This window comes from Culex pipiens, chromosome 2 (genome assembly GCF_016801865.2).
Source record: "Culex pipiens pallens isolate TS chromosome 2, TS_CPP_V2, whole genome shotgun sequence".
NCBI lineage: Eukaryota > Metazoa > Arthropoda > Insecta > Diptera > Culicidae > Culex > Culex pipiens.
Genome location: NC_068938.1, coordinates 223857261 through 223884782, shown reverse-complemented (window position 1 = coordinate 223884782; position 27522 = coordinate 223857261). Strand labels below are relative to the sequence as shown.

Below are 27522 nucleotides of genomic sequence, written 5' to 3'. Positions count from 1 at the left end.
AGGCTTAAAATGAAAGTGATTTATCACACACATTAAGTAAGTGGTTCGTATTATATATTCTATTTTGTGTTTCTTTTTCCATGACTGATACTTTTTACAGTACAATAGACAAGTTATAGATAATATGTAGTCAAACTTTACCTTTCTGTTTATAATCGAATCCAATGTGGGAATTACAAGCAGTTTAAAAGATGAAATATACGCTCAACGGCAGGATGATTTCGCATGTCTTGTTTGAGTCGATCGATGATGATTTCGCGCTTATAATTTAAAATTATAAAAAGAGGGCAAACAGAAAACTTTACGATCGACTTAGGTATGGTTACTGCAGCTTAAGGCTATTGTTTGTCGTTCGTAAAATCGTTCTACCGAGTACTATTTAAAAATACTTTCTTTTATCAATGTGTCTACTGCTTCCTGTTAAGTATGCTTGCTAGTATTAATAGTGAGTGTTTGTGTGTATGGGTTTTGTGTATTTTGTATGGGTTTATTAAGCTTATTGATGTTTCTGCCGTTAAGCAGGTAATGTGTTTACCAGGCTATAGACGTAGTCTCTCACTTCCTAATAGATAAGTTTAATAATTTTTACTCCTGTTACTTCTAGCAGTTTAGTCTGCTTGCGATAAATGATCATCTTGGATGCTTTTTTTTCTGACGTTATGTTGCTTTTATTGCCGCTTTACCCTTTTCTCATTGGGACGCCACCTGGAAACGGTACTGCCTTTCCATGTTTTCGATCTCCGCCCATATTCCGCGGACTTCCTTGAAGAGCTGTAACGAGTATGAAAATAGGGTTTTCTGTAGCATCAAATCTAATGTAGTTGAGAGACTGCGGTTTTCTTTTACCATGGTCAGCCAGTGTTCATCGGCCAACAGCTCGTTCAGGATGATGGTCGCCGCTTTGGACGAGTCGTTCGAAATCTGCTGATTGACGCGCTTGGCGCACTCAACAAACATCATGTACTTCTGGTGGCAAATCTTGTGCAGCAGCTCGAACCGCGACGAACAGATGCGGCAAAGCAAAAAGTTCTTCTCGTACTGGATGCGCGCGTCCTGCACCTGGCACGGCGCCAGCGTGGCCGTGTTGTACGTTTGACCCTGCAGCACGATCCGTACCGATATTCCCGGCTGGTGGCACGCCACGCAAACCGGATGGTTCATGTTCGTGTGGCCCAGCTCGGTCATGATGTCGTACGCGGGGAAGGTCGCTATCGACGTAATCATGTTCCGGGACCACGGCGTTATCTGGATCAATCGCCGCTTGCGGTCGTCGGTGAGGCTGTCGATGGTTTGCACGCGGGACAGGAAGTAGTCGTCTGGAAAAGTGTTAAAGTGCGGTTCAAGGTGGTGGCTAAACTAAACTTCAAGACAGTTTGTTACCCTGCTCTTGGAAGATTTCCTTCAGGAAGTTGGAATCGAGAGCCTGCGAGATCAGCGTTTGGATGTAAACCTCGAACACGTCCTGATAAATCTTCGTTTCGTTCATGGACTTTTCCAGGAACTGCTCGGTATCGTCGATCGACATCTCATTGCGCATAAATTCGACCACCGACTCCATGTGGTTGTGCACGCGGAAGCGAACCGGAATTTTCACGTACAGCTTCTTGCTCTCGGTGTTCCAGGCCGCGTACTAAAGAACAATGGTCAGTTATGTGAAGTTAACTTTCGGTAGCATATTGCATACGTACCGTGGACACATTTCGGTGCAGCGTTTTTCCGTTCTGATCAAATGGCTCGTACTTTTGCAGCAGCGTTTTACCGTCCACGCGCCAAATCGAAGGGTAATCCTGGACCAGCTCCGAACGTATCACAACAAAATCGCCAGTCTTTTAAAGAAAACAAAAGTGATTTTAGCAGAATCATATTAAAAGCCCTGAGACGACTCAACCAACCTGGAAATCATCACTGTTGGAAGTTGTTTGCTGCTGGGATTGTTGCTGCGAAGGTTGCTGCTGCTGTTGTTGCTGCACAATGTTTCCCGCGCTGTACTGCTGCTGCTGCTGTTGCATGTCCTGGTACTGGTTCTGCATAATCTGATTACTGGCGATGGCGGCGGTGTGCTGGTACAATTGCTGTTGTTGCTGCTGCTGTTGGTACACCTGCTGTTGTTGCTGATGCATAACTTGCTGCTGCTGCTGCTGCTGTTGCTGGATTTGTTGGGGATTTGTAAGATTCTGGGCTGCGACGTTGGAAGTGGCAGTGGTGGCGGTCGCCGCCACATTGTCGTCGGTTCCGTAGTCGAATTCTGCAATGCCAGCCCCGGCAGCGGCCACTAAAACGAACAAGATACAGTCAAGCGGTACGTGCAGAGTTAAATCGAAGCATGACTATCGTGAAGATGATGCACAACAATCTCATATTTACAAATAATGCACATATTAAGAAGTAAAGAGCAATTACCATTGATTTTGGCGTTTTGAGAGGTGCGACAATGCGACAACATTTCGGATTAATTAGTTGTCCATGTTTCAATGCAAGGGTTTGGAGGTGTTGCATGGCGCGATGGGATGAGAAGAGATGGGAAAAATGTTTGTATTTTGAGTAAACAATCGATCGAGCTTGATGCGTGAAAAGAGCGTTTAAGAGATTAAGAGAGATTTACTGAGTTTATACAAATAATGAACACGTGGCACACAAAAACATGGCGAACTGTTACGCCGAGTGAGATACAGGTATGATATGTGTTGAGCTCATGTAATTGAAAATAAAATTAATTAAATAGTGTGAGTGAAGGTGTAGGAAATGGTCTGCTTGCATGTACACACCTGACAGGATATTCGAGCGTGGACGTTGCTGCTTGCCACGTGGACTTCCAATAATATTTTTGGGCTTTTTTGATTTTGAGTCTCCCATCATATCTTGCTCATCGTCGTCATCCTCCTGCAAAACGGGGTGGCAACATCAAAACAACGGTCGTTCTTTGAAAACACCAAACAACAAAAAACACACAACTATTGCTTAGGACATACTTTTTCCTGTGGTGTCCAGACGGGATCAGCATCGGAATCGGATCCGAAATCGGCCGGTTCATCCATTTGGCCCCGATCCATCAACTGCTGAATGTTGGAAGCTTTGGACTTGGCCTTCCTGTTTGACGTCTGGCGTCGCTGGGGAACATTCAGCGGATCGTTTCCTGTTTGGCCGACTTTAGGTTGTTTATTAAATATCATAAATAAAAGACATAAACACAGACACAATATTATACGTGGAAATCAAAGAGCAAGGTAATGGGGAAAATTTAAGCATTCTCTATGTATTGGACAAAAAAATACAAATTTAATGAGGCATGTAATTAATTTGAAAGGGTTTGAAAAGCTTTTTTTAAAAACACAACAATATTAATTCCGTTCTAAACATTCTTCCTAGCAAGATAACTTGAGTTATGGCAAATAATTGAACGAATATTTTCATTAACAAAATTGAAAATAAAAATATAACACAACCTCTCAAAAACTGAACTGGAGTTACATTTCAGAAAGATATCTTACAAAAATCAAGCTGAAGTGATCTTATAAAAAGTTATCTTGTAGAAATCGAGATGAAGTTATCTTGCAGAATGTTATCTTACAAAAACGGTCCTGAATTTATCTTGCAGAAATAAACCTGAAGATATCTGGCAAGAATTTATTTTGCAAAAATCGAGCTCAAGTTATACAAAAAGTTATACAAAATTTGACCTGAAGTTATTTTGTAAAAAGTTATCGTTCAGAGCTCGAGCTGAAGTTATCTTGCAGAGAGCTATCTTACAAAAAACGCGCTGAAGTTAATTTGCAGAAAGTTATCTCACAAAATCTGTCCTGAATCTTTCAGATAACCTCAGGTTGCATATGACTTGATGTTATCTTGCGGATTCGATGATTTTAGAAAAAAAATCGCTGCCAGATAACTTAGATAACTGTCATAGAGCACAAAAATCTAAAAGTAACATAAGTACTTAAAAAATAAGTTTGCTCAAATATATTTTTTTCCAAATTCCGATTTTACATTTTGTTGTCCAGTAATGCAAACATTTTTCAAAGTTGATGTCGGTAGAAATATGGCCCTGGGAATAACAAAAGTGTGTTTAGCACCGGACAGGTGGGAATAACAAAACGGCGATCATTTCAATAGCAAGTCTTCTTTAAATATCTTATTTTGTTATCAAGAATGAGAATAAAAAATAATAATATTCCAACTTAAGGGTGCACAGCAACCAAGAAAGTTGTCGTCTTCTTATTCCAAAATTGACAAATTTACGGACCCAATCCTGAAACAATCTGATTGTAAAAATAGTCAAACTATGTTGTGAATAACTTTGAAGATAGTACTTTAGGGGATGAATTAAAAATCATATCGATAGTTTCCGTAATTTTGAAGATACTAAAATGTCTGTAACGAAAATCGCAAAAGCTCTGGTTGAAGTGTACCGTACCCCCCCCCCCCCCCCCTTCGTGGACAATTGTCCATACAAAAAAAATCTTTTTTGTATGGATCGTGGACAATCGCCATACCCCCCCCCCCCCCTAAAGTGTCCACGTGGTTTATGGATGGTCCCTTTAACTATGGGAAAATTTTGTTTTTTTTTTAAATTTTGCTAAATACGGTCAGAACTATTGCAAAATTTGGACCAATTTTGTCAAGTACATTATTTTGGCAATGCAATATGGTCTTTGTACCAAAACTTTTTAAAAGTGATAAAATATTATTTTAATTATCAATATTGGAATATTCTTTTATTTATGGGTACATCTATAATTAAAAGAATCTGACAGTTTGATCGAAAATGTTGTGCATAACACAATATTTTAATTGTGGTTTGGTTGACCGTTTTATCAGAATGAATTACTATGAATACAATGAGACGAGTTGTTCCTTTTAATTCCGCTATACAGTATGTAAAAAAGTATTTACATCCCTTGGGCACTATGCACATATTGTGATGAAACATCAAAAAATTTAATGTTGACAGAAACCTAGTACTAAGTTTCGTTCAGATACCCATCCCAAACATTTTTCTACAAAAAGCTCATGAAAAGATGATTTCTTTAAAAAGTTCTATAACAAATACACAAATCAAAAAAGGTGCAAAAATAGTTTGTACACCTTTCGAAAAATTAACATAAACAAATTTATATGTTGACAAATCACCATAAGTCTAGTCTCCGAACTCCATATAGACATCGTGCTGCATATTTGCATGCACGATAGGGTTTTCAGGGTTTTCAGATCTTCAATCCTTTTGGCTCATCGGTAAGGACTTTTGATAACTTATCCAACGATAGTTCGGTGTACACACTTTTTTGTGACTTTTTTGATTTTAGAACTGGGAAACTCGGTTTGCTTTTGAACCTTCATTCGTGTTTGATCTTGAACACTGTTCTGTTTGAAACAGGGTTCGTCGGTTTCACCGAACAACTGTTTGAACCCGTGTTAAAACATTTGCCTTAAACAAACGGTTTAAGCAAAACATGCGCATTTACAGCCGATAATTAGTTCAAATCAAATTATTCGCTCTACAGCATTGCCTTGGCGTTCTCGAGTGCGATAATTAGTTATTTTATTGAAATTTATGTAATTTTTGAGACAGAAAAATCCTTTTTAGCTTAGAAAACCGTGCAAACCAAACAATTGTTGTCACCAGAGTTCAAACTCAAGTTCGAAACTCGCGTGAACTTGGGTTTGTGTTCGAACATCTGCACAAAACGGAATCAAAAGAAAGTTGCTGTTTGAACGCGGGTGACAAAATTTTGACAGAAGTTCAAACAATGACTGGGCAATGACTGTTTTTTTTACATATTTTAATATCTTGACAGATGCGTCGAGAACAGAACACTGATGAAGTCTGCAAGTAGTAGACGAAATACGTATCTGTCAAGATATTAAATATATAGCGGAATTAAAAGGAACAACTCGTCTCTTTGTATTCCTAACATATTTTTTTATAGCTAGGGACCATCCACAAATCACGTGGACACTTTTTTTTGGAAATCTAACCCTACTAAGGTGTCCGCGTGGTTTATGGATGACTCCCTAGCACTTTCAAACATGTTGGTTATTTGCACACATGTTTTGCCTGGTATCTGTTAAATTTTAACTTTTTTTAATTCAAATCTTGAACAAAATTTGTCAGCAAATGTTTACTGATTTTATTCAGCATTTGAAAATATGTATTTTGTTATTGGAACAAAGCAATAATATTAAAATTATATAATTAGCTTTATAATAAGAAAATAATATCAAAATCAGTTATTTACTAGCACAAAAAAAAACATCTCATCAATACCCAACTGAGTCATCGGGAACATTTTTTTCTCTGCTATCGAAATTCGTGTCATAATTTTTGATACCAAAATGAGTTATTTTTCTTATAAACATCTGTTATGGACAGCAAATGACCAAGAAGGTTAAAGCTCCCAGAACCTGACCTCCTGACAATACCAAATTAGAACTTTTCCAGTTATTTCCATCTGCTCGGGAAATTAAGTTTTGACATTATCACCGTGTTCCTGAGAAAATTTTGTATGAATTTTAAATTTCGATCAATGTATTATTTTTGGTTCATGAGTTATTGATTTTTGATTGTAATAAAGTTTAATAATTACCTTAAAATTACATAGCGAGCGCGCGTCTTGGCTCGTAGTGGAGCAAAATCCTACCTGTTTGTACCGACGAGCGACCTTGCTTTTGATAAAAATGACATATTTCTAGGTACCTAATTGATAATCTCTGTCATTCAACAATGAATCATTGAACCCAACAAATATGTAAACATTTCTCAGGAACACGATGGTGATGTCGCAATTTTCGCAATTTTCAGTGTAAGAACGGGCCTTGACCGATCTTATGCACCAGGTTCCCGACGAACACGCACTGCCCTTACACCTACATCTCACCCTTGCTCTGAGTCAGTACGAGCAGCACGCTAGAACACGCTTTGAGTGTTCGTGCCAGGCATGCACACCTTCTTTTCCGGTTACGCATTTTAACTCGGCCGGGGGTGGTACATTACGTAGGGTTTGATGTAAGTATAAGCGCCTATCCATTTATAGTGTGCCTATCAACTTTCATAAAGCAAAAACTGTTATTTTTTAGTTTGAATTCAAAAACTAATTGTTATTTACTGTGTATTGTTTTCTCCTGAAATCTTCCCTATTGTTGAGTCGTGTTTATATGTTGCTATTTCTTTTGTCGCGGTGTTTTGTTACAATATTTTGGTCCTAAGCATTTTATAAAAGTTTTTAAAAAGTACAATAGTAATATTTGCGTTAATCCTTTAATCATTTCATAAATTGAGTGAGGGCTCGAACCTCACTTGCTTAAGAAAAAGGTGAAGTTTCAAAACAATGGACAGTGAAAGAAATATACTATGTAAAGAATCAATAGTAAAAGAAAGATAGTAATTTATGAAGAAGATAAAGAAATTAACAATAGTTAATAAATAGAGGTAACAAACATGCTTAGATTGTATTGAGGGCAATTTACAGGGAAGATGATAAATTTTTGAAATAGATAAATAAAGAAAAGGCACATGATAAACAAAATTGACATTGCTGCCAAATTAAGGGAAAGCAGACAGTTTGTTGCAGCAGCATCAATTAGTAAAATAGAGTGGAAAAGCGTTGAGAAATAAGAGAATCAAATAAGTAAAATCGAAATCAAATGGAGGATAGTAAACAGAAGCCGTTTAAGAAAATCAGTGAAACAAAATAAACAGATAATAGATGGTAGCTGGAAATGGAAAGGAGAGAGGAAACCCCGTTCTGCAACGTTCAGGTACATCCACAGCAGTTGACTCAACATACTGCGAATCTAAACAATACCGTCTACAATCACAAATTACTTCCCTTTCCCACATTGACGCGCCCCTTTCTTCTAGCCGTCTCGACTCTGACCCTCGCTGGTCAAAGGTTTACGATCCGTTTCCACAGGCCACCAGCTAGGTCATCATGAAAACCAAGCCAACGTGGAGGTAAGAAAATAGGACACTTGCAAGGAACCAGAGCTATACTGTCCTGATCAAGAAAGATCTAACAGGACTACGGACGTAGTCAGTGACGCTCCTTCCAGGATGTTCCTCGCCTGAGCGTCAACTGAAGAGATATCATCAGAATCATTCGCACTTGGCCTGCAAAAACACGATGGTGATGTCAATGCTTAAATAATGCTCATAATGTAAAACTAAACATTTTTTTACGCAATTTTGTTTAAAATTAGTCCTGGCCCGACTTGTACGACTTGCCGTTCCAAAGACAATTTTATTTTTAACTTTGGGGTGGTGTCAAATAGAAGAGGATATTCCCGATTAGCACCAAAATTGAGATTCTTGCTAGTTTCGATGGTATCAACATCCCCATCAAATTTTTACTTGATCAGAAGATGTTGATTTTAATTTTACACTTATACTTTTTTCTCGTCAACATTAAAATTGAGTAAATTTTCTTAAATGAACACACAGGGACGAGTCACTACCACCACCAATATGTTGATCTTCAAACAATCACACGACCACATCGAGCAGCACTCGTTCCTTCTTCCTCCGCAGCATCCGAGCCTCATCTCAACCAGCAGCCAGACCGATCCAATCCCGTAACCTTGTGGGGAGACCGCATTCCAGTTGGCGGCGGCCGTTCGGATTTATTTTCTTCAGAAAACGCCAAGCACGCAGAGAAAAAAAAGATGCAGACAGAGGCATTCTAGTTTGTTTGATCTTTTTGGAAAGTGAAATTTTCAAAAATTGGCACAATCGGCAAATTTCAATCAGCTCTCGTGCGGTAATAGAGTTTTTTTTTTAACATTGAATGAAATTGAAACGTGGCAAGTTGAAAGGTTTATCGTAAAACCGTACAACGTTTTTTCACAGTGGAAAAAATGTGTACCGTCTCTCGCTCTCGTTAATGGTTTGCCACCAGTAGATTCGAAGTGTTACAATGTTGTTTTTAGTTATGTGTACATGTGCTTTCTCGTACGTTGTATTTTTTTGGTTTTCAATTTCATTGACAATGCTATTTTCGTTTTACAAATTGAACAAGTGCCATGGCTTGGGTGCTACCTCTGTGCTACTCTCTTTTTTCCTTAATACTAAAGCGAAAACCTGAAAAGGAATATAAAAGTGCAATTATGGAATAAAAAACAAACAATGATCTTCGGTAATAAAGTATTTTATATTCTGTATTATTTTTTCTTTCCACTTTTTTTCTCACTTGACTTGGACTTTTCAAACGCAAATGCTAGTGTTTTAGTATTAATTCATTCTGGTCTGCCTATATGTAACCTATGTTGTAATCCTGCCGCCTGACGAAGCGAAATGAACCTTTTTTTAAAGCTGTGATGAGTAACATTCTTTTCCATTGCACTCGAAACACGTGATGGAGCGGACTGCTACTCACGTCTCAGATTGTAAGAGAGGCTCTGCAAACAAACAAAAAAACAGATTGGTCGTCGCACTACAAGTCACGCGAGAACGATCCACCTTTAGCACAGCTTGTGTTGTGGTGTGTGTGTGTGTGTGTGTGTGGGCTTCTTACGGTTTCTAAATTAACTTATTACAATATCTGTTGTGTGTTCTTTTGTTTGTTTTGTATCTGCTTGCGTTTGCGTTTTTAGTGTCCACATTCCCTTCAATATAACAAATTTACTTTCACTGTGAAATGCTATAGTCGGTTTGCTATCTTGTGATTTTTGTTTTTATACAAAGTAGATTTTACGTACTAGAAATATTTTCTTGCTTCCATCAACTGAACAACAGAAATGAAATTTAAATTAATCATAAAATAACGCTCTTCTACTGCTATTAACATTATCCCTTCGTGTATGAGAGTAATATTTTGTTGTTTGTTTTTTTTTTTCTTTCTTTATCATATGCTTTAGTATGGTACAAACTATGTACAAATTGTGTGTTTGTGTGTTTTATCTCACTTGCGTGAATGCCACTCGATTATTGTTTTTGTTGCCAAAAATAATAACCCCTTTCCAAGGTAATTCATACCGATTGATCATAACAGTAACAGTAGCATTGCAACAGCTAGATTTTGCTTCTTATTTGTGCCTTCGTGTGTGTGTGTGAGTGAGAGTTTGGGTCATAAATCGTCGTCGTCGTATTCGTCCTCGTTGTGTCGTTTTCTCGTTCTTGGTCAATACATTTCATCTCATTTTTTTTTTTGATTTCGAGTCTAAGTGCAAACCTAGAGTTTCATATCACAGAGACCACCCGCTAGATTTCACGAGTATTATGTGTGTGTGTTTTGTCATTAAGCGTTTTGTTTTGTTTGTTTGTGAGATTGCCAATTTTTTTTTATCCATCAAAAATAAGCTACACTAAACCGACCGTAATTTGAGTCAAATCGTACTCAGCATATGAAATGCACGAAAGTTGATTCGAACTTCACTAAAAAATGGTTAAAAATTAAAATGTTAGACAGATTTGGTTTTGGCGGTAAATCATAACTTTTTTTTGGGGGAGAAACAAAACCAAGTATTATGTAGATCTCAGTTGAATACTGTGTTACGCTTGGGGCACTGGTAATATTTGCTAAGTTTTCAACCCTGCTTTGCATATCATGTGCCGTGTTCCGAAGTCGCTGCAGTAACGTTCCAGCGTAGACCTGCTCGTAGAGAATTCACACAACTACTAGTCCTTTGAGTCCTAGGGAGTTTTCCTTATTGTTTTCTTCAGAGTCTGGCGAATGCCGTACAAAACGTTCGAGTCACACGAGATAAGAGAAAATACACGATCTGGTAGCACCCTGGCCAGCGTCTTCTTATTATGCTCTTAATTTAGGATATAAATCTTGATCTTCCTTTTGAAGGATACACAACTACAGCACAACTAAAAACAAATCAGTACTCTTCGTTCGCTCTAATTTTTTTCTGTAATCCACCTTTGTACAAACGGCTCACGGAGAAAGAGGGAGGTTGGACATGACAATCAAAGTTATAATGGCACGATCTGCTGTCTGGGCAATGGGCTATGACGATGATGATGGGAATGGGGAACGGTGATGAGTGGGTGGGGGGGTCGAGCGGAGGGAGAAAAGTTACCACCTTTGTCGCCGGAGATGAAGATCAAACAAACTGAATGCACCCTCGTCTTGCTGTTGGGCCGCCTGGGCAGCATGATGATAGTACGACTGTTGCATCATCTGCTGCTGCAACTGCTGATGGTGGGGATGGGAGGGATGGGTCACCGGAAGACTACTGGGATTCAGAGCGGCAGCAGCGGAACTGAGCAAATGTTGAGCCGTTGGAGTCATAATTATGCTCTGCTGTTGCTGTTGACTCGCTTGATGCTGCTGGCTAAGCTGAGATTGCTGGTGCTGAGACGAAGCTGAGGAAGCTACGGATGCCGACGTCGACGTGCTTGCCGCCGACGGCGATGACAAATGCTGGGAAGTGGTCGGTGATCGGGTTGATCCCGTGTAAAGATCTTTCGTAGCTTTCGCTATCGATTGCTGCTGTTGCGCTTGTATTTGCAGCTGGTGTTGGTGGTGTTGTTGCGACTGTTGTTGCAACTGTTGTTGCGCAGTCTGCATTTTCTTTTGATTGCGTTCTACTTGCAATTGAAGTTCTGCCGCAGCAAGGGTCGCCACTGCGACCGCTGTATTGCTATTGCGAATTGAGTTGTAGCTGCTAGCGTCGCTAGTGCCACTGTCATATGATAAGTTATTACCTTCACCAACGTCGTATTTGCGCTTTCGGTTATCCTTTGTGACCGCGGCGGCGTAGGACGAGTATCGGGGATCGGGTTGTTGCTGAAGCTGGTGTTGTTGTTGTTGTTGTGATTGCTGTAGTTGATCCTGTTGCTTTTGCTGCTGAGTTGGAATATGGAAATTAGACATGTATTGTTCTGCGTGTAACATACCGTTACTAACATCATGGGTCATTGCTTGGGCGGCCTGGGCTTGGGGCGTCGGCGCGGTTGTTTGCTGCTGTTGTGCCTGCGTTTGCTGATTGGCAGCAGCAGCAGCTGCGGCCGCTGTTTGTTGCTTATTGGCAGCTGCGCCGGAAGCGGTATTCTTTGCCGCGTTCGAGGCATTACCGGCTGGCCTTGTCCAGGTGGTTTTGCGGTTACTTCTGGTGGCCGGGGGTGGCGAAGTGTCTCGTTCGCCCTGCAAAAACTTGAGATAGCTGCCCATGAAGCCTTTGCTGTCCTTTGCCGGAACATTAAACTTTTTAGCCGGCGGCGTTGCGGAAACTCCGTTGTTTCCACTACCAGCACCATCCGTGGAAGCACCTTGCTGTTGCTGGGGTTGCGATTGCGGCTGTTGCTTCGAGTTTTCTGCAAGAAATCCAAGTTCTTCCTCTATATTCGGGACTACAACCTTATTACTGTTCGTCTCGGCACTACCGGAAGGCCGTTCGTCTTCGCTGCGACCAGCTTCACTACCGGCGGTGGCCACGTTGGCGTTATCGCTTGCACTTAGCAGAGTGGTGTAGGTTGGAACCTCAAAATTACCACTGGCAGCCGCCGCCAGGGTGGTGTTCATAATCTCGTTAGGTATCAGTGGGATGGGACCATGGAAGGTGGGATAATAAATGGGATGCGGTGGTGGGATGAAGGAAGTGGAAGGGGTTTGGGCCATAAAGTTACTGTTGCCAAACATTTTTGTTGTACCAGCAGGTGGAGGAGCCAAGTTCCATCGGTCGAAATCCAGCGTATTTCCGCCGCTGCTTTGCGGTTGCTCTTTTGTCGCCGTACTCGAGCCCGTGCTGCTGGCGCTCGTTGACGACGATGTCATGGTCGAAGAATTTGCACTAAACTCCCCGTTGGCCACACTGGCTGCCGGAACGATACGGGTTGGTGTGTCCGACTTTTTTCGCCTCGATTTGGATTCAGTCTTTTCGGGAGTTACCGGAACGGTGCGTTCCGGGGGTGGCGGCGAGATGATACTCGGTTGTTGTAAGTTTTTCACTATTGTCATCGGATCACTGCTACGTTCTTGTGGCTGTGACCGTTCGTTTGTACTCCTACCATCCCAGTGACTGAGCGTGGGCACTTGTATTGGGGGTATGTGAGGCTGATGCTGTTGCTGTTGCGGGGCCGGTTGCTGGGCACGGGTTATGACCGATGGATAGGCAACCTGCTGTTGCTGTTGCGTTTGAGAAGGTTGCCGTGACAAAGTTGTCGACGGTGACCGTGACGACGTCGTCGATTGTTGTTGCTGCTGCTGCTGTTGTTGTTGGGAAGAGTGGTGCTGTGGGGACGAAAGAGTGCTACTACCCATGGGACTGTTATACATGGGATAGGCCGGACTCAACACATGGCCAATGGGGGACATTTGAGAGTGAGAATGAGCCGGAGAGGATGCGCGTCGGGAGGATAACGGAACCGAAGAATTACTATAATCGGAAGCGGCCGGCGATGAAGGTGGCATATGATGGCGAGGTAACGATGCAATCGGACCGTTTGAATACTGTTGGGATTGTGGTTGCGCCGTTTGTTGGTGCGGTTGGGACTCGCGCTTTACTCGACCGTACTCGACGGTGTCAGTGCTGCTACCAGATACATTCAACTGATTATAACTAGATCTATAGCTACTAGAGGCACTGTTTTGTTGATATTGCTGCTGCTGCTGCTGCTGTTGTTGTTGTTGCTGCTGCTGTTGTTGTTGTTGTTGTTGTTGATTACTACTACTGTTACTGTTACTCCTAGAAATGTTACTACTACTACCATTATTGACACGATTAATCGGACTATTCAGCTTTGTAACTGTAGCTGAAGATGAGGACGAAGAATTGGACGAGTTACTCGTCCGTCCTCCGTTGTCAGTGATTGAATAACTGATCGGCGATGACTGGGGTTGATGACTGATCACTATGTGCTGACCATCGGATTTGATGATGGCCGTCGGGGTGTTACCTCCGCCTCCACCTCCCCCTCCTATCGCTTTTGATTGGGACGAGGTTTTATGTACAATTTTACTACTGTTTAGCCCAATCGGGGGTGACGCCGTAGACGGAGGTACGATGAAACTGTTCATCTGCAGCAGATGGTTTTGCTGTTGATGCTGGTGTTGCTGATGCTGGGACAGGAGATGTTGCACCTGTTGGTTTTGATGCTGAACCTGCAGACCGGGTGACAATAGCCGGGTCTTTGGGTCGGCCACAGTATTGTGGTTGCGAGACGCATACACTATTGAAGAGTTTACAAGGGGCGTTTGGGATGGTATAATGCGCGATTGATACTTGTAATCTTTCGCACTAGCCGTTACAGAGGAAGAGGGTGATGGTTGGGAAGAAGGGGAGGAACTGATTGAACCAGACACCGGGGTAGCAACAATGCAAGATGATGAAGAGGTCTGCTGGAGCGAAGACGAACTAGAGCCTCCTGTACCGGAAGTGGACGACAATGACTTACTAGCACTACCGTAATCCAGCTGTTGTTTGCTGGTCTGTTGCTGCTGTTGGTTGGAATAGTTGGATAGAGATTCATTTACACCTCCGTACTGCTGCGGGTTGCTGCTGGAGTTTGACGAAGCAAAGTAGTTGGTGGTGGCCTTGGATGAGCCAGTGTTGGTGCTTCCCGTGTTCACCGCTGGTGATGCAGAACGAGCTGATGCCTTACTGGCCAGCTGCGAGTTGAGTTGTTGGTTCAGATTGGTGAAATGTGCGTTGAAATTCTCATAGGTAGAAGTGGTGGTTTTCGACGATGCCGAAGTTACAGGGCTCGACTGTACGACATTTTCGTGGGGCATAATCCCGAACGGGCTTGGCAATTGGTTGTTTCCTTGCCATGATCCGCTCGTCGAGGAGTTGCCACTACTTGCTGCGCTGGTGTTTGAAGCTTGCTGCTGTTGCTGTTGTTGTTGCTGCTGTTGTTGTTGTTGCTGTTCAAAGAAATTGGCAGCTTGAGCCGCCAACGTGTGTGTAGCGTAATTGTCTCGCAGAACTTCAGATTCACTGGCCTGCTTCACAGCCGCTTGGGCTTGAGCTTGGGCCAACACTCGGTGCTGGTTGATGGTGGAGCTGTAATGGGCTGGCTTTGGGTTCGCAGCAGGGTGAAACAACGGCGTAAACACTGCATCGTAGCTGACTCCCGGAGGAGACAGAAACCCAGGCGGATTAAACGGTCCCGACGAGGTCCCGAGAGACGTCGTATGAGCTGCCTGCAGTAGCAGTTGGGACGTAGTTGATGGCACTCCTACGGTTGTGTTGTGAGCTGCAAGCCCAATACCACCGGCCGCGGCCGCTGTAGCCAGATGGTGGTGGAACTCACCACTTGCCGTGCCCGGCTGGCGGTTATACGTGTAGGACCATGGCCCTACTGGATCCATGTTGGTTGCTAAGTATTAGATTGAAACGAACTCACGAGTGATGTGTCGAAGACGGGCTGTCCTTCCTTAGGTGACGCGCTGTCGGCGGCGACAGTTCATCCGTGCGGTGTCTACGCTGGTCCGATACAGTACCAAGGGTCTCATATGGGCAAGTAATCACCCATCAAGAACGAATCCTGAAACAATGAAATGAATTCTGTTAGTAAATAGGCTGAGTTGGCAGGTTTAATGTTCAATTTAAATATGAAAGAATGGGGTTTAAAGTCCCAAGAACCACATTATTTTGAATTGAAAAAAAGACGGGAGCCGAACAAACTGTAAAAAGTTTTGGGCACCAACCCCATTCAAACTGGTTTTATGATTGCAAATTGTTTTTTTTTTTTTTAATTGAGATAATGCAGAACATATTTGACTGTTGCCAACAAACATCGAACCTATGCAAAAAATAATAATGAAAATATTCGGCATTTCGGATTTACAAATTTATCCTTTTTTTGTCTACAATGTGCCCTGTAATATTCCTTGGCCTAACCAAATTTAGATTTGGGTTCTTGAACATATTCGAAATATTCATAATGCAACAGATTACGAATAAGCTTTTGCTATAAGCACCATTTTATTTTTTAATATTATGGTTTATAATGAGAGAATAGTGCTTATGATAGCAATGCAACTCTTTTAGTTTTGTCTGTCTTTATAATTATATTCAAATACTTTTGACTTGTCCTTTTACATGTTATGAACTTATTAATGCCACAACAAGTTTTTTAAAGATTCGTAATGAGTAGAGAGCCTATATGGAGAGGCGAAATGTAACTCTCAGGGTTCCAATCGAGCAACAAGATCATGCAAGAACAAGGTCGGAATCAATCTAAAATAATGTTGGCAAAAAAACGAGACTTATAGCAATCACTAGTATTGTTGAACTTTTGTTGATAATAATCTGATAGTTTTTGTTATGTTTGTGCTTGTTTGGTGCAAGAAAAGTGCCAGCACTAAATTTGAATGACTTAGGGTGTTTGCAATTTATCCCAGAACATTTCATTTCCCTATGTAGGTCCCTAGTAATGAGTACATAGCTCATCAAACTACAAAAAATATTATTTCAGAAAATACATTGGAATATCCTTTACCACTTGAAGTCGATTACGTTTTTAAAAATCGTTAAATTAAACAACTTTCACAAAAAACCATACTTAAAATGACAACGAAAAAGATTAACAAAGTGTGCTGTCACAAAACGAATACGAAAAAAAAAACTTATTCGCATCGCGAGCGGCAGTAGTTGCAAGAGACAGTGACAGTTACAGGTACAGGTTTCATTTTGGTACGTAGTGGCTATCATTCACACCAGCTTTCTTCGTTTTCCCTGCCACTATTGATCTGAATGCATTTCATTCTCGTCCAAACAATACCCTACGCAGTCTTTCGTGCATACTCACAAACAAACATACACACATACATACATACGCGCCCTACCCTCCGGTCATACAAACACACACATGAATCTGCGTACATGTCCTCATACATATTTTCGCATTCGCATAAACCAGCTCTCGCTACATACGACGGTACGATACGAGCATACATTTTTGTCATCCTTTATTCTTTTCCACAAAGCGTCCCCATCCCCAATAATAATGCTTGTTTTTCTTGCTGTTGTTGTTTTTCCTCTTTTTCTCGCGCTGCTGGTGTTCCTCTCTCTCTCTGTCTCACTTTTTCTCTTCCCACGTCCCGCTTGCCCACAGTTGGCGCGTTCACACATCAAAGCAGCGCAAAATAGCGAGCCGCGAGATGGAGTCGCTTCGGTATCACGCAAAATGCTTCTCACTCATACTCGCTACTCACACATACATCGCACAACTACCAAAGCTCGTCACGTCCGTCGCAGAGGAGCCACTTGAGAAAAGAGAAAAGAAAAAAAAAGGTGCTGCACGAAGCCCAATAGCATTCGACCAGAGCGAGAGCAACCGTCGAGTGTTTTGTGTTTGTGAATACCACCACCATACCATCCATCTCTCTTGCCTTTTGGCAGCTCAAGCTCGGGACGTGAGCATATTTTTTTATGTATGTAATTTGATTAATTGCCTCACGTTCGAAAATAATCACCTTTGCGGACACTGCCTGTTGTGCAAAACAATAGACACAACACCACTGCTCACTGCAAGTTCCTTCCGGTCGGAGGTCCGCCCTGCTGGAACACGTTCAATTCAGACTCGGTACCCTTTTATGCTGGCTTGTCCTCAAGTCTTTTCTTCTTCACTATTTGATTGATTGCGCTGGTAGAAGAATACCTTGTAACACTCACTATACACATACAGTGGAACAGGGCGCGAGTAGAGACGATCCGAAAAAAAACCTCTGCGTCGTCGACTGGATCCGCGACGGGCAGCCTCCAATGGTTTTTTTACGTTCAAGATTTCATCCTAATTACAACACCTGCAGCCGAAATAACATGCACCATTCGTACTCTGCACTTTCCGGCATCGATTTACGATTAGTTATTCCAGTTTTGGCTTATATTCACTGTGCATTGAACGCAGCAAAATTTCCTTCAAATTTACTTTTGCCTTCAAAATGTCCGCCGCGATTTTTCCATTTCTCTCTTGCGTCTCTTTCTCGCCAGTCACATTCACACATTCAGTGCCTGAGAAGCAACTCGCTTGCAGCTGTACAGGTTGCATTTTAATTTCTTGCCACCGTTTGGTGGGTTTGTTTTTGCCTGCATAAGACTCATCTGGCGGCGGATGAGCGTACTAGAACACACTTTTGCTGCATTGGCCAAAGTAACCGCACCATGATGTTAAGGAATCAAGACAAAACACGAGGGCTTTTGTTAATTTGATTTGGTTAATCGCGGTGGATTTTCTTGAAATAATTCGAACTGTCAAAAATCCACCAAAACATCTACCACATTGATCACACAAAAAACTGTGGTAGAAAAATATCCACCGGTAGATCCTTTGGTGGATTTTTGACAGTTCGAAATATTTCAAGAAAATCCACCGCGGTTAACCAAATCAAATTAACAAAAGCCCTACGATGTCAACGAGATGTCTAATTAAGGTCGTGAATTGTGTCATTCTTAGATCGATGACTGCCAATGATGGTTCTGGATATACCTAGATCCCAGAAATCTAAAGAAGAGATTTAAAGCAGTGTTGGCATTCTCGCAGTGATGAAAATGCATATGGGACATTAGGGTTTAATATCAAAATCGATTTTCCAGCACAGCATTTTTTCAGTTCCTTTTGGGGTCCTAAACAACTCCCCAAAGTTTGGGAACAATTGGTTTAGTCCTCACTTTGCGCAAAGTGATTCAATTTTCTATAGGAATTTGTATGGGAAAAACAATTTTTTAAGATTTTGATATTTATAAAATCCACGTTTCACGCTGTACTAAAACCGGATTCATATTCGGATGCTCTGGAAGGTGCTCTACAACTTTCCTCAAGAGAGTATGGTGCTAGCTTGCCCCTGAAAAAAGATACAGCGTCCTCAAAACTCGTCTAAAACGTGATTTTTGAGCTTTTAGAGTGTAGTAAACAAAGGCTTTTATTTTATTTATTTTTTTTTCAATGCAGCCATCTTAAAGATGGAAACTGCAAAATGTCGTCAAACGACCAACCACTGCAAATTTCCAAACCAGACTGAAGACTCGGCCCGACTCACGATCTATCTCAGAGGGCCAGAGCACACACACACATACGACTCTCTTGTTTTATTTTTCGCCGGCGCGCACCGTGCAGGCATCGCAGCAATCGATGTCATCGTTCGGTGTCACTCTCTCTCTCTTTCCATTGATAGCGCTTCGCGTTGCGCAGACAAACAAGCTCAACCTGCTCGACGCACTCACACTAGTACGGTCACTCACGCGTTGCTGGCCTATTTCGTGGTGCACGACGAAGCTCTCGTTTTGTGTGCGTCGTCGTTGCATCTCAGCAAGCAACAACAATCAAGTTTCAACTCCAACATTTGAAATGGTCAAATATCATTTGTAGCACTTATTTGCCGTAGAATATTTCAATCGATAATTTAATTTTGCCTAATAATGCCTATCCTCGTCTCATTCTCTACATTCTCCCCCTTCTCTACTCTTTTCTGTTTTTTTTTTTGCATCTGTTTTTCTATCAACTTATCTTTTTCCAAATCAATAAATGCTCAACCTATTCCTCTCCTGTATTCATCCTAAAAGTAATTCAGACGAATGCGTTTATAAAGCGTTTAGCTATTTATCAAGGCTATCATACATTTTTATAAGTTAACTGTCAGTTCTAGTTTATCTAGTTAATTTTCTGAATCATTTGATATTTTAAAATAAATTTTCAATTTTTTTCAATTCATCCATTGTAATAATCACGCTTTATTCAATTTTCTCAAAACTAACGTTGTGACATTTTTCCTTAAACCTTATTTACTTCAAGTTATTTTGCTCTTTCCTTTCCTTTTAATAACTTCTAGATATTCAGTTCAATGATCGAATTAAGACGTTTAGGTTTCCTTTTTTTTTTTTGAAAAATAAATCTCTCATCATATTTTTCAAGATACTCAATGTATGGATCTTTTAAAAACCACAATTTTTTTTTTATTAAGAAAAATATAATTTCTTCTAACTCCTCCAAAATCGTTCATAAGATCATAAGAAGGCTTTAAAGGTAGCTAAGCTACCGCTTCCTACGTTGTTTTCCTAAACTTACGTTAAACAATTAGAAATTATAGGAATCGTTTATTTTTTTCCGTGAAAACATTTCCAATCCTATTTTACATTATTCTTTAATATTCTCTTGAAAAAAAATGCTTTCCTTCATGTTTTGTCCCGAAACTCAGATTAAAACTGACATCTCTCACATTTATTCTTTGAACTGATCAATCCAAATTATTTTGCTCTTTTCTTTGCATGAAAAAATCAATCATTTTTTTTTCTAGGAATTCATTACTGACGTAAACTTTTTATCATTTCAAATGACGCTTTTCTTTTAAGCTTGAAAAAAATCTCTGCTATAATTTACTCTAGAAACTCCGTGTACTGATCTAATTAAATCCTATATTATCTCTTACATTTATTCTTTGAAACAAACCTCTATCAATCAACAATATTTTGCTCCTTTATATGCTTGAAAAAAAAACACTGCTTCTTTATTTTTTTCTCCCAGAATTCATTACAGAAACGTCCAAAGCAATACCAAATTATGTTGTTCGTTATTGTTTGAAAAAAATCTATTTGGTAATTTTTTTTCTTACAGTTCAGAAACATTCAAAAACATTTCAATAAATATTTGTTTCTAACTCTAATCTAATGATCATTTCAAAACATTACATTTTATTTTATTTTTTTTACTAACAGAAACCTTAATGAGTCCACGTTATTTCGCTAATTCTTGTTTTGAGATAATATTTTCAAACCAGAAAACTGATACATTATTTAATCTATGGCATGTAGATTTCCATGCTATAGCTTCATACTTCTGGAACTGTCAGAAATTTGAAATCAATTCCAAATTACTTCATTTTTTTCTTTCCATGAGAAAAAAAAAAATGTTCAGAAACTTCCAAAAACCATTTAAAAATTATTTGTTTCTATTTTCTAATTTTTCAGAAGCTCTTAAGTCCAATGATTATTTTGAGCAATTTTCATTTTTTTTCCTTCACTAACAGAAACCTTAGCCAATCCAAGCTATTTGCTTCTTTTTTTCGAGAAGAAAAAACTCTACTTAATTTTTTTTTAAATTGAGTACAATGATTTAATATAAGACATGTTAGTTTCAAAATACCATTTTTTCCATTTCTGAAACTGTCTAATTTGTTTTTTTTTTGTGCTTGAGAAAACACACTTCTTTTTATTCCTTCAGATATACAGTTTAGTAGTCAACTGTAAAGTGTATGGGTACATTCCAAAACTCGTATCTAGCCTTTTTTTCGTTTCAGATTTTTCCAAGGCATTTTAACATTTTTCCATCCTTTAATTTTTTTTTTTAGGGAAAATTCACTTCTATTCAAAAATACCCGTAAGATTGGATGCGTTACAACGATTTTGGAAAAAAATAACAATTTCCTTGATCACTGTGTTCTCTTAAAGTCACCTTTGTGAGATTTACCTTTTATTTATTTATTTTTTTTATCACGATTTGGCTAAGTTGCTTTTTCTTTTTTTTGTGTGTAATCGATATGGTTTTTCAAAACTTTTTTTTTAAGTTGTGAATATCAAAAAAAATTAATGCTCCTCTTTCGTTTAATTCTCTCTCATTTGATCTTCTTTATAATTTGTATTTAATCTCATTCACTCTTTGTTACGCATCATACTTTTCTTTGAATCATTTTTTCTTTTCGACAATTCAACAAACATTTCTTGTTTCTCAAATTTATTTCCAACTTTTTTTTATTATATTTGCTTAGGATTTGTTATTTTACAAATTATTATCATCTTGGTGGATTTTACTTATCAATTTTTACTTACTGTTCTGCTTAGCTACAAAAAATCTTTCTCTAATCTCTCTCATTTGATCTTCTTTATAATTTAAATGTAATCTCATTTACTCTTTGTGATGCACCAAACGTTTTTTTTTAATTTTGCTTCTTGGCAATTGTAGTAAAACTTCCTGTTTCTCTTTTCTTTATTTTATCTTCCCTCATTATATTTGATAACAATTGTTTTATTTTGCAAATTCTTATCACCTTTGTGAGTTGTAAACTTTTAAATTTTTGAATTACTGTTTTGCTAAGTTGCTTTTTCTTCTTTTTTTTTTATTTCTATATATATTTTTTAGGAGGTTGTTTTTTTTAATTCTTTCTCTCAACCAATTTGTGAATAATCAACAAACACGTTAACTCTTCTCTATCGTTTAATTCTCTCCCATTTGATCTTCTTTATGATTTGTATTTTATCTCATTCACTCTATGTGATGCACCAAAAGTTTTATTTTTTTATTTTTCTTCTCGGCAATTCTAATAAAACTTCTTGTTTCTTTTTCTTTATTTTATCTTCCCTCATTATATTTGATAAGAATTGTTTTATTTTGCAAATTCTTATCACCTTTGTGAGTTGTACTCTTGAATTTTTTTTTTATTACTGTTTTGCTAAGTTGCTATTTCTTCTTTTTGTTAAATCTATATAGTTATTTTTTTTTTGAGGTTGTTTTTTTATTCTTTCTCTCAACCAAGTTGAGAATGATCAACAAACACTTTAACTCTCCTTTATTGTTTATTTCTCTCTCATTTGATCTTCTTTATGATTTGTATTTTATCTCATTCACTCTTTGTTACGCACCATATTTTTCTTTTTTTGACAATTCAACAAACATTTCTTGTTTCTCTTATTTTTTCCATCTTTTCTCATCATATTTGCTAAGAATTTGATATTTTACAAATTCTTATACTTAGGTTGATTTGAATCATCAATTTTTAATAAGAAAAGTTTTCGCGGTTACTTTTTTTTCCTGCTCAGAACCAAGTCGTGAATAACAAAAAAAAACACTTTAACTCTCCTCTTTCGTTTAATTCTCGTTCATTTGATCTTTTTCATAATTTGTATGTAATCTCTTTCACTCTTTGTGACGCCCCATACAATTCAACTCGACAATTCAACTTAAATTTCTTGTTTCTTTTCTTTTTTTCTTCTCTCATTATATTATTTAAGAATTTGATATTTTACAAATTCTTAACATCTTATATGCTTAGCATCTATTTGATCTTTTTTTTTGTGTTTTTTTTATTGCTATTTTTTCATTAACCGAAATAATCACCAACATAGTTTAAGACATTTTCACTCTCCTCTCCTCTTTTCTTTTATTCTCTCTTATTTTGATTTTCTTAGTAATTTGTATTTACTATCTTCTCCATTGTATATTTCGGCATCTTCACATATTATTTCTCTTTGTTTATGAACTTTTCCTTCTCAAATTTTATTAGGTCTGGCTCTTGCTCTCTTTTTCCATAATTTCTCTGAACCAAGTTTCGTCTTTGTGACGCATCAAACTCTTCTTTAATTTTTTTAATTTTGATTTTTGGCAAAATAGATCAACAAAACACCATGCAATTTGTGCAATTCATGATGCATCTTCTTGAGCGCCATTTTGCCTTCTTTTCCATAAAGCCACAACCAAAATCCAACAGGTCCATTTATTTTGTTTTTCGATTAGCAGTGTTTGAGGGCATACACTCAATCACCATATTATTGCAACTAGTTGAGGCTTACGTCAACAGTTAATTTGGACAGTTGAGGCGTTCGTCAACTATTCTATGTCTGTTTTTATTAAGACAGTTGAGGCGTTCGTCAACTGTTCCTATGTTTTGTTATTAACACAGTTGAGGCGTTCGTCAACTTTTTTATGATTTCATAACTCTATTTCTCTATCTCAGCTCTTTTTTTTCTTCTTTTTTTTTAATTTCACCTAACTTACCCACCAACTGCGCCATGTAGTAAACAAAGGCTTTTATTTTATTTATTTTTTTTCAATGCAGCCATCTTAAAGATGGAAACTGCAAAATGTCGTCAAACGACCAACCACTGCAAATTTCCAAACCAGACTAGTAAACAAAGGCTTTTATTTTATTTATTTTTTTTCAATGCAGCCATCTTAAAGATGGAAACTGCAAAATGTCGTCAAACGACCAACCACTGCAAATTTCCAAACCAGACTGAAGACTCGGCCCGACTCACGATCTATCCCAGAGGGCCAGAGCACACACACACATACGACTCTCTTGTTTTATTTTTCGCCGGCGCGCACCTTGCAGGCATCGCAGCAATCGACGACATCGTTCGGTGTCACTCTCTCTCTCTTTCCATTGGTAGCGCTTCGCGTTGCGCAGACAAACAAGCTCAACCTGCTCGACGCACTCACACTAGTACGGTCACTCACGCGTTGCTGGCCTATTTCGTGGTGCACGACGAAGCTCTCGTTTTGTGTGCGTCGTCGTTGCATCTCAGCAAGCAACAACAATCAAGTTTCAACTCCAACATTTGAAATGGTCAAATATCATTTGTAGCACTTATTTGCCGTAGAATATTTCAATCGATAATTTAATTTTGTGGTTTGGTTGAGCGTTTTAGCAGAATGCATTACTATGAATACAAAGAGACGAGTTGTTCCTTTTAATTCCGCTATATATTTTTAATATCTTGACAGATACGTCTCGACTGAAGGTTCATCGCTGGTGTATCCGTATTTGTAGTTACTGTAGGTACTACCTCCTTGTTCTTCTTTGGTGCCTGTATAGGTAACAGCTTAAACAGCCACGTTGAGCCGTTACCTGAATCCTTGTTGAGTAAACGTTTGTTGCCTGCCTTGAAGATTTCCAAACTTTCGGCGACAGCAAGCTTCGATGGGTTCGTGATGTGTCTTAAGATGACCGCGTCGCTAGTTGTGATGTTATGTTTCTCCTTGATGATGTGTTCAGCTACTGCTGACTTGAAATGGGGGACAAATCCTTTCCGTATTTCCTCCTTGGCAATTCTGACATCGGTGTCTAAATGTTCGCCCAACCTGGTTTGCAGCAATCTCTTAGTTTGTCCAATGTAGCTCATATCACAGTGGCCGCAGGATACCTCGTAAATGCCGGGTTTGCCTAAAGTCGGTATGGGGTCTTTCGTTGAACCTAAGATGGATTCCAACTGTTTCTTTCGAGATCTACAGGAAGCCAACAAACACCAGAAGAACAATCCCAGCCACGTCAAACCATTCATTCCAACATAAGATGGCAGCATACCATTATTTCATACATAGGATGACAACTTTACCCCTCAGCGAAGCAGGAAAACAAAAAGAATTGGAGTACATTTTTGAAACAGCGGAAATCAACGGTTACAGCAGAACAACTATCCAAGCAATCATCGATAAGAAGGAAAGAAAACTCCACAGAACGTCACTCACAACCCTTACACCACCAGTAGAGCCACTACGAAGAGCAGCAGTAGAATTCGACTACAGGATAACACGCCCATTACGACAAAAACTGGCTAAATATGGCATCGATTTAGTGTTCAGCAGTAGAAACAACCAGTTGGAATCCATCTTAGGTTCAACGAAAGACCCCATACCGACTTTAGGCAAACCCGGCATTTACGAGGTATCCTGCGGCCACTGTGATATGAGCTACATTGGACAAACTAAGAGATTGCTGCAAACCAGGTTGGGCGAACATTTAGACACCGATGTCAGAATTGCCAAGGAGGAAATACGGAAAGGATTTGTCCCCCATTTCAAGTCAGCAGTAGCTGAACACATCATCAAGGAGAAACATAACATCACAACTAGCGACGCGGTCATCTTAAGACACATCACGAACCCATCGAAGCTTGCTGTCGCCGAAAGTTTGGAAATCTTCAAGGCAGGCAACAAACGTTTACTCAACAAGGATTCAGGTAACGGCTCAACGTGGCTGTTTAAGCTGTTACCTATACAGGCACCAAAGAAGAACAAGGAGGTAGTACCTACAGTAACTACAAATACGGATACACCAGCGATGAACCTTCAGTCGAGAACAGAACACTGATGAAGTCTGCAAGTAGTAGACGAAATACGTATCTGTCAAGATATTAAAAATATATAGCGGAATTAAAAGGAACAACTCGTCTCTTTGTATTCATAATTTAATTTTGCCTAATAATGCCTATCCTCGTCTCATTCTCTACATAGAGCACCTTCCATAGCATCCAAATATGAATCCGGTTTTAATATAGCGTGAAACGTGAATTTTATAAATATCAAAATCCAAAAAATAGGGTTTTCCCATACAAATTCCCATAGAAAATTGATTTGCTTTGCGCAAAGTGAGGACCAAACCAATCGTTCCCAAACATTGGGGAGTTGTTTAGGACCCCAATGGAACTGAAAAAAAGCTGTGCTCGCTAAATTTGGACAACTTAATTTTTTTCCATACAACCATATTACACCCTAATGGAACATTTATGCGAACAGGAGCAGGGGGATTTTTTTCCGGATAATCGAGTGTAGACTGTGGACATGATATGTCAACATTTTCTTCATAGTCTATTGATATGTTCACATCTAGTTTTGAAACCTTTTAAAATCTGGAGCAACTTTTGAAAGGGGCGGTACGACACACACACACGTTTAAATGGAACGAAATGCCGTGAGAGCAATGTCGTACCACAGAGTAAGGTTACTCTGTGGTCGTACCGCCCCATTTGAATGTTGCTCCAGAAATGTTGTACCAGAGCGATCGAAGCATGCTGCCAAGGTAACCCTCAACAACTCCAGAGAATTCAGAAAAAAAATCTGAAGATGATTCTGAAACTTCATCAATTAGCCGAGGTTGACAATGATATAATTGATGCATTTCGACAAAAATCATTGCAGTCTTCAGCTGCATCGATCCGCTCTTTACATAGTTTGTAAGTTAGTTTTTATGTATCCTCCGGTAGAAGAATCTAGTTTTGCACTTTGTTTCTGGGCTATTTAGCGCAGGGGCCCATTCCTCATTAGAATCTATCCCTCAAAATAAACACGTTTACAAACCAAACAAATTGCTACATCGAGAACCTCCCTCCTGGTACCCAAATCTCCCTAAAAATACTGTCATTTGGAGGTGACGCAACATACCGATGTTTTGAAAAATATCCACTCACGTTTTCTCAGCACTTTCCGGAAATCCTGTTGTTCACTCTAAACAAAACGCACTGAATTATATATTAACAATGAAACTGGAATCGTATTTATCACACTCGACCGCGAAAATCTGAAAACTCCAAGTATTTTAAACAAATAAACGCAGAAAATAGCTTCCCGACCGATTCCATGCACTGTCACTTTCAGAAATCACTTCGATTTTGACAAGTCGGCAAGGAAACAAATCTGTGTTGCCAAACGCTTGCTTAAGAAAGCTGCATACTAATTCCTAAATGTCTACAAACACTGGTGAAAATAAAATAGAATTAAAATGGTTGTGATTCGCGTTGCGTTAAAATTATGTTATTTTTTTTTTTAAGTAACAAAAAGTAATCACTACCATGTGTTCAGTACAAGTCTACGGAAATTGCTGAGAAAGAGTGAGCCTAATACATTTTCAGAAATTCTGATCTTTATTAAATAAAATTTTCAGCAGTTGTGAGCCATGTTTACATCCGATTCTTAACTGTAGGGGAGTGCGGGGAAACCAGATCCCCTTATTCGTATCACGCACTCAGCGCTCTAGGAGCGTTCTTTTATTACGTAACTTATTATCGCAATTTATTTCAAAATTTCAAACTTTTTGCTCAAAAAATTTACTTAAGATCGTTAAAAAAAATATTTTTTTTTTAAATGGAATTTTCAAA

The 27522-nt window shown here is 39.2% G+C and overlaps 1 protein-coding gene across 7 annotated transcripts; it reads right to left on the bottom strand.

Moving 5' to 3' along the window:
* Positions 1–37: 37 nt before the first annotated feature.
* Positions 38–27023, bottom strand: LOC120429111 (AF4/FMR2 family member lilli). Of its 7 annotated transcripts, none has more exons than XM_039594280.2 (10): positions 17358–17870; positions 11847–15424; positions 11645–11786; positions 2970–3145; positions 2766–2880; positions 1893–2272; positions 1689–1826; positions 1381–1630; positions 847–1316; positions 38–771 (listed from the first exon to the last, which is right to left on the bottom strand). In XM_039594280.2, the coding sequence occupies exons 2-10, from the start codon at positions 15246–15248 to the stop codon at positions 691–693; spliced, it is 5154 nt and encodes a 1717-aa protein (XP_039450214.1). In that variant the 5' UTR covers positions 15249–15424; positions 17358–17870; the 3' UTR covers positions 38–690. The 7 variants fall into 7 exon arrangements, with proteins under 7 accessions (XP_039450214.1, XP_039450215.1, XP_039450210.1 ...); XM_039594281.2 differs by having other exon boundaries at positions 11645–11783; positions 17358–17869; XM_039594276.2 differs by lacking the exon at positions 17358–17870 and adding an exon at positions 26810–27023 and having other exon boundaries at positions 11645–15424.
* Between the last annotated feature and the right edge of the window lie 499 nt (positions 27024–27522).